We start from the raw sequence: 13,440 nt of genomic DNA on the forward strand, positions 1-13,440 counted from the left end.
CGCGCAATGCGGCAGAATGTCAAATTTTCTAATAAATCTACAACTAAAAATTAGTGCAATTATTCTTTAAAAAGTACAAAAGTTATATTTAAACATTCGATCTTTTAAGGAAACCTTAGAAATATTTAAACCTCGATTCCTATTAGTTGAGTACCCATCCGATGCAACAGGATGTAATTAAGTACAATGTAACAAATAAGAAATCGAGGTGAACTTTATTGTACACACGCATGAAAATCAATTATGTTGTCCAAATAATTATAATAAAGGAAGAAACAAATTTCTAGTGAATACATTTGAAAAACAAATAAATTATCTTATACAAATCGAAATAGAAACCAATATCCTAATTAATCAAAATGAGCAAAAATCAATACCTACCGCCTCTAGATCAACTGCACCATAGTCCAATCTCCACTTTAACAGCCGCCGTGAAAACATCCATACCAAACTATCCAAGGAGTCTACAAATTCCCTTATGCATTCCACAACATCCAAGATTGTTTTAGCATTATTCAAGGTTGTTTTACCATTGTTTATGCAAGATGGGAGTGGGACTTGAGAGGTTATTAAAACATAAGATAGCCATTTATGATCCCATCACTAATTATTGAAACAGAATGTACATCAAACTCTATTTAGTCAATAACAACTATAAAACTTAATCAATCAATGAAATGGCACTACATATATAATTGTTCTTGATTCCCAACAACTACACATTGTGGAAACTCCTCTCTGTTCCCACAGACCATACTACAAGGACATGTATATTATATAAGCAAAATTATCCCAAAGAAAAAGGCGAACAACATTATCGATAAAGACAATGCACTTGGTAGTTATACCTGAGGACCCTGTCCTAGACCAGCTGAAATTATTGTAGAAGGTGCAGACCATGAACCTTCTGCCCTTCGAGCCATGACCAAACCAGTACCAAGCTTGTATGTAAGTAGCATCCTAACTTTAGCAACTGTTTTTAAGACACTTCTTAAATTCGTTTTATAAGGTAATATAGATACAATTCAAGATGCATTAGTGTAAACAGCCAAACCAGGAAAGACAATGGTCCAGTTGACCTGAATGCGCTTTTGTAGACCTATTAGCAAATAAGCAAAAGAGGTCTTTAAGATGATGGAAGATGTAGAAATCAAAATGCGTTAATCACAAGGATTATATAGAACCAGCACACATCATGACTGCAATAATTGAACCACGGTGTTTGGCACCAAACGAACCTACAAACAAAGCACAATCTCATCATGCAAGCTTACATACAATGGCAATTCCGAAATGAGAGGTTAAAAGAATAGTGTCAAGGAGGAAAATGCATGTGCCAACGATTCGCTAGCTATCTTCTTCAGTTAGATCAGAACCTGCAGAAAAACAACTACCCTTCCACATCTGATTTACCTAAGAAGAAAAAAGATATAGAAGTACCAAAAACACCCAAGGACGAAATGAAATAAAATGAGAGGATAGAAGAATTCATAAAAACAGATAGACCAAAATATCTTCAACAATTGACACACGCACTCTACGGCAAACCATATTAAAGGGTGACCATGTCCACCAAAGAAAACCAACATAATGTGCATCATACAGCAAGGGAAACATAGATGAGCCCAAGGCAACAAAGAAAATCCATAATGCTAAACAAAACAATCATAAAAAATATAGAAAAACCAGAACGATAATCTAGATATTTGAACCACACACATTGGTATCAACAAAACCTACATACAAGAAACAAACTAATCATGAAAGCTTATGCACGAGAAAATTTTAGATATCAAAGAATGGTCAAAACAGGGGCAAAGAAAGCTATAACAATACAGACTCAATAACACATTGTTTCCTAAATCAATATGCGACCTCTCTATTTGGCCACAACTTTAAGAGGTAAAAGGGAGCAATAAGAGGTTGTGGCCAGGATAGTTTCACCAAATGGATCAGGAGAATGCTACACAGCAAAACCTACATACAAGACACAATCTAATCATGAAAGCTTACGCACGAAAAAAATTTAGATATCAAAGAATGGTCAAAACAGGGGCAAAGAAAGCTATAACAAGAAGACATAATAAATTCATGGTTGTAACATTGAGCTCACAAAATTTATTCGTTACATATAGAATAGAGAAATATTAGCAATGGTTAGAGTTGACAGGGGGATTGGGTCTGATGTTTAGTCCATACCCTGTTGTTCACAAAGTGGAAACCTTTGCTGCTTCAAGTCTGCAACCACTGCCCAGTTTCACTGTCAGAAAGGTCAGACTCTTCTGTTAAGCCACAGCACATGCCCACTYATCTGACAAACTTCAAACAATTYAATTCTAAGATAAWYAGAWTGTTAAAAACAGTAGCAACTAACTCAACCAACCATTTACCAAATCTAATTGCAACCAACCTTCTTTTCTTTCTGATTTCATCTCAATACAAAAAGTTCAACATCATCACAACTAATACAAATATGGATGATCACTTCAAGGATATAATTGCTTTTAGTTTTTATATTTTGATATGGATGTAGTACTCAAGTTCAGATTCATTGAAGCTAAGTTATTCTTCCACAAAGACTAACCTATCTGCTTTAGACTGGCTAACGGCGCAAATACCCCGAGGGTGGTTACAAGAAGAACGAAAAAACGACCATTCCACCAATGTTCACCAAACCACCCTTGTAAAACACCAGCATGGTGAATCCCATCTGAAGTTGTTCCAGAAAGCACATCACCTAAAGAACACAAACCCAAATCAAAATCAAATTCTTCACATATTCAAGATCTCATATAATCTCAAAAATTAACAAATACCCAAATAAATATGAAGGAAAACTTACGAATCAATCGAGCCATACCGATGATAATCATGTAGAAAACAAGAACACAAATGTTGTTAACCAACACACATACTTGCAACAACATTCTACCAATTCTTCCAAAAGCATCCTCCATAACACCTCCATAAGAAATCGATTTCCCAGCCCTACTGAATCGAAGTAAAAGATCGATCGAGGCATTCGTCAAGAACGCCATAAAGATAATCAAAGCAATTCCGGGTATAAGCCCTAATACTTTCATAGTTGCAGGCAAAGCCATAATTCCAGCACCCACAATTGTGGTTGATAAATTAAACACTGCACCAGTAAATGAAGCTCCATTGAACTCATCAAAACCTCCATCTTCACCTTTCTTGGTGGGTAACAATGGYGATTTCTCATCAACAACAACYACWTGTTTACTCTTTCTTRATCTCTTCTCTTTCAYAGGCTTTTCAGACCCAATCGTCATTTTCAGCTAGAATTTCTTACAATTTACAATCTCAAACCCTAGAACTGAATCCAAAAGAATGAAAGATAACATTCAGAATCAATCCAAAATCGTAACTTCATTAATTAATCAAAAGAAAAGCAACCCACATGTATACGGAATCAAACCCACAAATTCACAATAAAAAGGTCAAGGTCATACCTGTAACTATCGGAAATCGATTACGAACAGTTGAATAATTTGGGGAGACGGGTCTGAACTTCTCAAACCCACAAAATCAATATCGGATTACAGCAGTGAATTGAAGAAGAATTGGGATGTGGAGGTATGAATCGAAAGGAGCCAGAACTAAGACCTTGCAATCGAGCGTGTTGGAGGCTTCAATCGTAGTCTTGGAGGCCTCAATCGTCGTCTTGGAGCCTCAATCGGCGTCTTGGAAACCTGCAATCGAGCATGTGAGCGTGCTTGAATCGGGAATGATGAGCGTGCTTGAATCGGGAATGATGAGCGTGCTTGAAAGCGTGTCTGGAAGTGTGTCTGGTAACCTAAATCAACATAGTAGTGATAATTTGAAGCTTTGAGTTGTACTTTAGGCTTCTAAACTTGTTTTTAAGACTTTAAGACTTTATGCATTATAAGGTAGTACCAAATGCATTAGATTTTGTATTTAAGACTTTTATGGAATCTCCTTTATAATGTAGTATAGATTCTTCATTTTAGGGTTCTTGGGCTTAAGAAGGATCCCTTAAATCTCTTGAACCAATTTTGAACTTGAATTCGAGAAACCGTAATTGTTTAATCTAGCTTAAATGGTCATGCTTCTGACCGTTAGTTAGGATTGATGTTGTCTAAATTTTAATGCAATTAGTAGGTTAATTTCTATGGTCGTTACTAGAATCTGATGGAAATAACATATACACAACACAAACAGGTTCTTTATTGAAGAACATTTAGAATATTACAAAGACACTTGATTTTTAGAAAACTGTTCACAAATGAAAAACAGAGATACAAAACACTTAAATACTAAAACACACAAACACTGAAACGTTGCAACTGTTAGAGGGGACACCACTGTTCAGAAGCTGTTTTGGCGGGAAACCCATAACTGCCATCCAACTTAACGGTCAACTAACAGTCAAACTGATTTGATGATGATTTGGCTTATAATTTAACACCCTCCCTTAAGCTAAACATCACCAACCTTCAAATCCTTCTTTAGTTTCACAAATATGCCCTGCTGTAGTGATTTGGTAAAGATATCTGCCATTTGATCCCTTGAAGAACAAAACACTACATCAACTTCTTCATGTTGAATCAGCTCACGAATAAAATGGAATTTAATTCTTATATGTTTWCTTTTGCCATGGTAGACTGGATTCCTGGTAAGAGCAATCGCAGATTTATTATYACAATAAATCTGTGTTGGAAGTTCTTGTGGAAAGCTTAATTCTTCCAAGATACCTCTCAACCACAGAGCTTGACAACCAGTGGAAGAAAGAGCCATGTATTCTGCTTCTGTGGACGAYAAAGCCACCACCTTTTGCTTTTTCGATTGCCATGAGATTGCCCCTGTACCCAAACAGAATATATATCCTGTTGTACTTCTRCTATCTTCAAAGCACCCTCCAAAGTCACTATCACTATAACCAATTAACTTGAAAGAGGAGGAACAAGAGTAAGTGATTCCATGATCAAKCGTACCTTTTATGTATCTCAGTACCCTCTTTGCGGCTTCCCAGTGTCCTGATTTTKGATCCTCMATGTACCTACTAAGCATACTGACAGCATACATTATATCGGGTCTTGTTGYAGTAAGATACATAAGACARCCAACAAGACTTCGATATAATGTTGAATCAATCGATCTTTCACCGCTTCCTGCAGAAAGTTTTAATCTTGATTCCATAGGAGTGGCAGCAGACAGACAATCATCCATGTTAMACCTTACTAAGAGATCMTTAGCATATTTCTTTTGTGATATCGAGATGGAATGCTTACCTTGTGAGGCCTCTATTCCCAAGAAGTAATGAAGCAGACCCAAGTCAGTCATTTCAAAATTCTTTTTCATTGATTCTTTAAACTCAGAAACTAATTCTATGGAGCTCCCTGTGAACACGATATCATCTACATAAATACATACCAGAAGTGTAGAGTAACCTTCCTTTTTGATGAATAAGGTATGTTCATGATTACATTTCTGGAACCCATGATCGAAGAAATGTCTTTCTATTCTACTATACCAAGCTCTAGGGGCTTGTTTAAGCCCATAAAGAGCTTTCTTTAAATGGCACACCTTATGCTCTTCTCCTTTGCGTTTGTAACCATCAGGTTGCTCAATGAAAATATCCTCTTCCAGATATCCATTCAAGAAGGCTGATTTTACGTCCATTTGGTGCACAGGCCAATTGAATTGAGCAGCTATAGCCAAAATCAACCGAATAGTTTCTAATCTGATCACAGGGGCAAAAACTTCTTGATAGTTGATGACATACTGTTGTTTATACTCTTTAACCACAAGTCTTGCCTTGTGTTTATCTATTTCACCCTTCTCATTATATTTGGTTTTGTAGATCCATCTTACTCCAATTGACTTTTGTCCTTTTGGTAATTCAACTATCTCCCATGTATTATTTTTGAGTATGGAATTCATCTCACTGTCCATCGCATCTCTCCACTTTTGATCTTTGTAAGCATCTTCAAACTTTAAAGGGTCTGCATTAGAGAACAAAGCAAAATTAGCTAAGAGATCTATGTTGATTGGTTGAGTACTTTCATAGAGATCAATCAAGTTTCTGGTTTTTCTATTTGATCCATTTGAAGATAAGGTGCTTCCAGGAGTTGTATTTTCTTAATTGAGAGAGGAATCTCTCATAGGTGTAGCATGTTCAATACGTTCGGGTTCATTATGCTCAGTAGGGGTATTTTTGTCATCCTCATATGACTTATCAACTAGACTACAACTCCCATCATTGTCACATGTCAAACCTTTCCAAGTACTTTCTTCATCAAAGATCACATCTCTGCTTGGGATTACTTTCTTGGTCAAAGGGTTGTACAATTTGTAGGCCTTGGTATTATAGCTATACCCTACAAAGATTGTTTTTTCAGATTTGTCATCAAGCTTACTCATTTTTTGTTTTGGTATGTGTGCATAGGCAATACTACCAAAGATTCTAAAGTGGTTGACACTAGGCTTGAAACCATTCCAAGCTTCCTGTGGGGTCTTATCAGTAAGGCTTTTTGTGTAGGACTATTAATTAAATAAACAACACAGGATACTGCTTCTGCCCAAAAGATATTAGGTAGTTGTTTGCCTTTTAACATGCACATTGCCATCTCAACTATGGTTCTATTTTTTCTTTCTGCCACCCCATTCTGCTGGGGTGTGTAGGCAGTTGTAAGTTGATGGTGTATGCCATTACTCCTTAGATAATCCTCAAAATCGTGACCAATATATTCACCTCCCCTGTCAGACCTTAAATTTTCAATTTTGAAGTCACTCTGATTTTCAACCATTGCCTTGAAGGTAAGAAAGCATGCAAATGCTTCTGACTTTTCTTTCAAGAAATATATCCAGATTCTTCTACTAAAGTCATCAATGAAGGTTAAAAAATACTTACTTCCTCCAAAGGATGGGGTTTTCATGGGACCACATATATCCGTATGGACAAGTTCCAACTGTTTTGTTGCTCTCCATGTGTTGTTATGAGGAAATGATGCTCTAGATTGCTTACCCAGTGCACAGCTTTCACAGACATGAGACAAAGGGCCAACTAAAGGTAAACCTTTTACAAGTTCATTTTTGTACATATGAGTCAAGGTGTTGAGGTTTACATGTCCAAACCTTTTATGCCAAAGGAGTGAAGCTTCTTTCGTACTAACATATAAGGAGAAAAAGATTTCATCATCAAATTTTATTGGAAACATTTTATTAGTGTTCATAACTACCCTTCCAATCACTGATTTGTTAGAATCAGTTATCTCACATAATCCATCCTTAAAGTGTAAACCATACCCCTTTTGAATAAGTTGTCCAACACTCAACAGATTATGTTTAAGGTCGTGAACATAAAACACGTTTAAATTTTTTTTTATCCTTATCCTTAATTTTGATGGCAATATCTCCATTTCCCTGCACACTTAATTTTTTATCATCTCCAGTCCTTACATCCTTCTTTTCTGACTCTTCTAAAGTAAGAAACAATTCTTTGTTTCCTGTCATGTGGTTGCTAMAACCACTGTCTAAATACCAAAGTTCACTAAGAGTGGGTTCTTGCATATTAAGCATCATAAACATTGTGCCATCAGTATGACCGTCTTCTTTGTGCATAAAGTTTGATGCTCTATTTTCTTCAGCCAACCTTTTTCTACAAACTTTAATTGTGTGTCCTAATTTATCACAATAATAACATTTAATTTGAGAGAATGGTCTACCTTTTCCTTTGCCTTTGGAGACTGTATAATTCTGATCTTCTCTATGTGCATCCACTGTCTTTTGCCTGTCACTTGWGCCTGCTTCCCACGAAGACTGTGCTTGAAAGGCATGTTCCATYACTGTAGTGTCGAACTGTTTCATGCGTAATTCATGGGATTGCAGGGTCCCTAATAATGTTTCCAGAGAGAAKTCTTCCAAGTCCTTTGATTCTTCTATGGCAACCACCACATATTCAAACTTGCGTGTAAGGCTACGAAGTATTTTCTCTACAATTCGTCTATCATTAATACTCTCACCATTCAGTCTCATCTGATTTACCAACACAATTACTTTCGTGTAATATTCCTCAACTGTCTCTGTCTCCTTCATCTTAAGGCTATCAAATTCGCATCTTAAGGTTTAAAGTCTAACTGTTTTTTACTTTCTCTTCCCCTCTGTATGATTTGAACAGCAATTCTCAGGCTTCCTTCGCCGTATGTGATAGAGAGATCCTTTCAAATATATGTTCATCTATTGCTTGATAAATCAGAAACAAAGCCTTCTTGTCCTTTTTCTTTGCTTCGTTCAGTGCACTCATCTGTGGTGCGGTTAAAGCAATAGGATTCTCGGGTACTATCAGTCCTTCTTCAATATCTGCCATAAGTCTTGAGATTCGAACATAACTTTCATCTGGATACTCCAATGAAAGTAGTTCCTCACATTTAACTTAGGCAATTGAGTCTGAGATTGTAGAACATTCAGGGAACTCGATGCCATATTATGTTATGGCTCTGATACCATTTGATGGAAATAACATATACACAACACAAACAGGTTCTTTATTGAAGAACACTTAGAATATTACAAAAACACTTGATTTTTAGCAAACTGTTCTCAAATGAAAAACAGAGATACAAAACACTCAAATACTAAAACACACAAACACTGAAACGTTGCAACTGTTAGAGGGGACACCACTATTCAAAAGCTGTTTTGGCGGGAAACCCATAACTGCCATCCAACTTAACGGTCAACTAACAGTCAAACTGATTTGATGATGATTTGGCTTATAATTTAACAGAATCAGCTTAACCGATTAGGAGCTAGTTCACGAAGCTCCTTGTGCTAGTATAAATACAAGGACAAGTCATGTGTGTCGACACTCATGACCAGTTTGGTTTCAATWGGAGAATGTGTTTCGTACAAGTCTATGACGCATAGTTCTTTARAATTCGCTTTCTATCCTTGTAAGTTTCAATTACGTGCATGTTTAGACTAATTAACAAACATCCAATCCACCTATTGCTTTACACACTTGCACATGACACATCTTGGAGTCTGTAGTTGAAACTTAGTCTCTAAGGGCACCATCCTAGCTACTTACTGCTATCACAAGCCATTGTACAATAGAGTAATACGTCGTTGTTGACACTTATTATATGTTGGAAGCTCATATCAAAGGATGATTTTTACAATCTCTCATGGTATCAGCCTAATCTCCGGTCCTTCTTACCGTCACCCTCTTCTCCTCTGGTGGTTGCCGGCGAATCCACCTCCACCACCACCGGTGGCTCTCCCCTTCAATGCTCAATGTCATGTCACTAATGAAAAACCTGATTGGATTGTTGATTGGTTTGCTGATTCGGCTCACATGACAAATCGACTGCAAAGCTGGATTCCTCCACATCTTATTTTAGTTGCATTTTAGTGTTTAGATTATCCTTTCCATGAATAATTTTAATTAATTATTTTGGAAGATTGTATTTGGTTAAGAGAAAATGAATAAGTCCATACACTTTCTTATTTCTATTGGCCTATAATGAAACGCGTCTTAGTAACTAGTAGTAGGTCATAATGAACCTTGTGGTCATAATAGTTGGTCTGAAATGGTGGGAAATTTAAATTTTAAAAGACGAAATATAAAAAAAAAAGAGTAATTTCAACAAATTTTAAGTGTTTTCAGTTTGAATTTTAATCAATAGTTATATGATTATCTATTTTCGGGTACAAATATACCACTCGTCACCTCCACCACTKCCATACTAACCAAATCGTCTTCCTCACCCTCTCATCGATGATCTTCCCCATCCTCAGCCATCGTAGACCGTCACGAACAAAAGCAACAGTTCGCCTCCACCACTTCCATAATGGTCGGATCATCTTCCTAACCGCCTTGTTGACCATCTTTCTTATCCCCTCAATCATCGTTGACGATCATGCACAAAAGCAGATGTAGTATCGAAAGGAACTTTAATCTCTCTCTCTCTCTCTGTATATATATATATACATACACACACATATATATATACATGAGATCACGTGAGACCAGACTGTTTTCATGAGATCCGTGAGACCACTTTTTTACACTTGAAACTTTACAGCAAAACGCTATAAAGATATCTTTTACAATGTTTTTGCTGTAAAGGTTCGACTTTTTTTACGTTCACAACATTTTGTTATGAAGTTTCAAGTAAAAAAAGTGGTATCATGGGTCTCACGAAAACAGGTTGGTCTCACGTGATTTCAAATATATATATATATATATTAATGATAAGTTTCGCAGAGAACCCTGAGAAAAGAATCGAATAGCTCATTCAAATCGTTGATTGGGGTATTATAATGGAATCACATTTAAAGAAAATAAATTTACCCCCTTTTATTAAATGAAAAATCAACGAAATATAACAAAAATAAGAGAGAAACAAATTATACCCAAAAAAAACGATCATTTTATTATCTTTAATTTGACATTCATTTTGATATATATTAATTTTCTTCTGTTTTTTCGGTAGTTATTGGTTCTCTTCTATGCTCACCCCATCTGTATTATTGACTGAGGAAAGTGGGTGAAAATTGTGTTAAACCATGACGTGTACGCGTAAATGGATGTTTTGTTATTCATTTTAAGGTCTGGTCACCCCTTTGCCAGCATGACTGCCTTCTCCGGCAACTAGAAGGTTTCCTCTAACATCATGTCAATGTTGCTACACCTATATAAACAAATCGCTGCACACAAACACAAACCCATCCATGTTTATCTCTCCTTTCCTGAAAAGAAATATATATGGGCCAATCAGCCTATTCAAATTCCAAAGCTTGCAAAATTGCTCTAACAATTTCATGCGTGAAGGTAGTAGCATATGTCGGAAGTTTTTATGATGATATCGACATCACTTTTAGAGGTGAACGTGCTAAAATACTCGATGGTGGTTAGGATCTCACACTTTCTCTCGATCAATACTATGTCTCTGGTTTCTAGTCCAAATACGAGTACCTCTTTGGAAGGTTCGACATGCAACTGAAACTAGCACCTGGCAACTCTACTAGCACAACCACCACATTCTATGTAAGTATCCACCCCGTCATCCGTAATATTTTCAAATTTAATAATCATGTTTATTAAAGTTGCCAAGTTCAACAAAATCCATATTTTTGTAATGAATCACATCAGTTGTCATTTCAAAGGGCTGGACATGATGACATAGACTATGAGTTCTTGGGCAACTCAACACGAAACCCTTACACAATCCATACCAATGTGTATATATACAAGAGAAAAGAAATAAAGAACAACAGTTCCACCTATGGTTGATCCTACTGTAGCTTTCCACACCTATACTATTGTACGAAACACTCAAAGAATAATGTAAGTATATATTCAGYTCTCATTTTCTCAAAACTTTCTTTATACTAGGTGGGCTACAAGGACATTTTACAGTGATCATGAAATTCTTTGGTTTATGAATACTATTGATCTAAATACTCTTTGTTGATGTAGTTTCTTGATAAATAACATACCAGTAAAGGTATTCAAAAACCATGACGCTTCTRGAGTTCCATTTTCCATGACCCAACCCATGAGGATGTATGCCAGCCTCTGGAATGCAGATGATTGGGCAACCCAAGGTGGGAGTATGAAGGCAGACTGGATTAATGCTCCTTTTGTTGCTTCCTATAGGAAATTCAATGTTAATGCCAATAGAGTCAGTCCCGATTCAAAGACAACAAGCTCTGAATCTGACAACCAGACATGGAGTACTCAAGGACTTGATGCAGYCGGGCRAAATAGAATTAGGTGGGTTCAAAACAAGCACGTGATCAACAGCTACTGCAACGACCATAAACGGTTTCCCAATGGTCTTTGCTTAATGCAAGAAATCTAGATTCCTCTAGACCTGTGTTGGATCTTCATTTTCATATTTAATTTCATCGTTTGATTATTTTTTAAACTTGCATGGAAATTTTTTAATGTTTGATTCTTCTAGTGGAGTAATATTCGATGCAGATTGTGATTATTTGATTAATACAAAGCTATGGCAATCATTGTTCTTGGACCTCAAAAGTCATTAATTCATGTGATTGAAGTTGCACCAGGCTAAATACTTTTGAGCCGTAGTTATTTTATTTAATTTGTTTTTCATTATTTCTTTTAAATAAATGCATAATGCAATGGTTTCAGGTAATTGGCAGATTTTTATTGCTACTCCCAATGGTAGAAAAACTGCTTCATGAAGGGCTGTTGGGGGGTGCTAGAATCAATGTTAGCATGACATTCACTCTTATATGTTCGATTGGGTAATAAATCAATATCGGCCCATTAAAATGAGAATTTGTATGTTTGTTTATGACATCATTAAGAAAAGGATACAAGCTATGGAAAACAATATTTTCTTTTCTAGGTATTAAGTTAAAGTAATTCTGTCTGTTTTCTTTTCRACAACTTGTACCAAAATCAAATCTATCTTTGGGTTTATTTTCATTTTGGGAAATCAACTTCTGGAAGTTTGTTTTGACAAATACAAGTAAACTTTACAAACAATTTAATTTAGGATCATGATTACCTCTCTAGCAAGTAATTGCTTTGTTAAACTTCCGAATACATCTTTTTGTTGATTTCTTACGGAATATAAAAAACAAAAAAACTATTGGTTATGACAAATAAATTATTATGCTTGCTTTGTTACAATATGGATTCTAAATTAAATTTGGTATATTTTGGGAGAAAAGGCTTACAAAACAGAAATTAATCTTCTTATGAACGACATTAAACTATTATTGTATGAATAGTGTCGTTTCAAGATTACTAATGATTCACTCTCTAAATTGTTAATGTCGTTGGTCTATTTTAAAAAGAATGTTGTTGAGAAACAACTAGTCTTGTATGAATAGTGTTGTTYCAAGATCACTAAAGACTCACCATCTAATTAAATTGCGAATCTTGTTAGTCTATTTCGAAAATATTGTTTCATGTCCAGTCATTATGAAGTCTAACATTTCAGGTCCCTACCCAATTGAATGACAGAGATGTGTGATCCTACATCATGAAAAACCTTTACCTATCTCTATAAATTTGTTCCCTTTTCCTCTCACCTCTTCACGCTATCATAACTCTTAAACCTCTCTACTAAGAACTATGAGTTCATATTTCTCATTTTCAAACTCTGACTAGTCTGATCAAATACCAAAATCAATCAAACAGTTCTGAAATCCTTTCGAATCCGGCTTTAATCATTAACCTCAAATATTGAAAATAATGTTGTTGAGCTCTTGCTTGAATGCCAATAAAAAGGCGTAAGCTTCTCAGGGCAGATCTTGATAAAAATCATCTTATTCATTAAGCACGGTTGATTTTAGGCAAAGAATTCTTTAAGCATACACAAATCCACAATGAGAGACGATGAACAAGTGCTCATGACATGGGCGATGAGCATAGATTTGACAACAAATCGACCATGCCCTAGGCGGAGAGCA

General features: G+C 35.9%; 1 protein-coding gene and 1 pseudogene across 1 annotated transcript; one reads left to right on the forward strand and one right to left on the reverse strand.

Annotated features, from left to right (window-relative positions):
• Positions 1 to 1,025: 1,025 nt before the first annotated feature.
• Positions 1,026 to 3,101, reverse strand: LOC112506256 (amino acid transporter AVT6A-like). Its single transcript, XM_025110270.1, has 4 exons — positions 2,843 to 3,101; positions 2,585 to 2,737; positions 1,185 to 1,238; positions 1,026 to 1,099 (listed from the first exon to the last, which is right to left on the reverse strand). The coding sequence occupies exons 1-4, from the start codon at positions 3,099 to 3,101 to the stop codon at positions 1,026 to 1,028; spliced, it is 540 nt and encodes a 179-aa protein (XP_024966038.1).
• A 7,652-nt stretch (positions 3,102 to 10,753) lies between these two features.
• LOC112507608 lies at positions 10,754 to 11,862 on the forward strand (annotated as a pseudogene).
• Positions 11,863 to 13,440: the final 1,578 nt, after the last annotated feature.

The sequence above is a fragment of the Cynara cardunculus genome, assembly GCF_001531365.2.
Source record: "Cynara cardunculus var. scolymus isolate 2C chromosome LG 2, CcrdV1, whole genome shotgun sequence".
NCBI classification, from domain to species: Eukaryota; Viridiplantae; Streptophyta; class Magnoliopsida; order Asterales; family Asteraceae; genus Cynara; species Cynara cardunculus.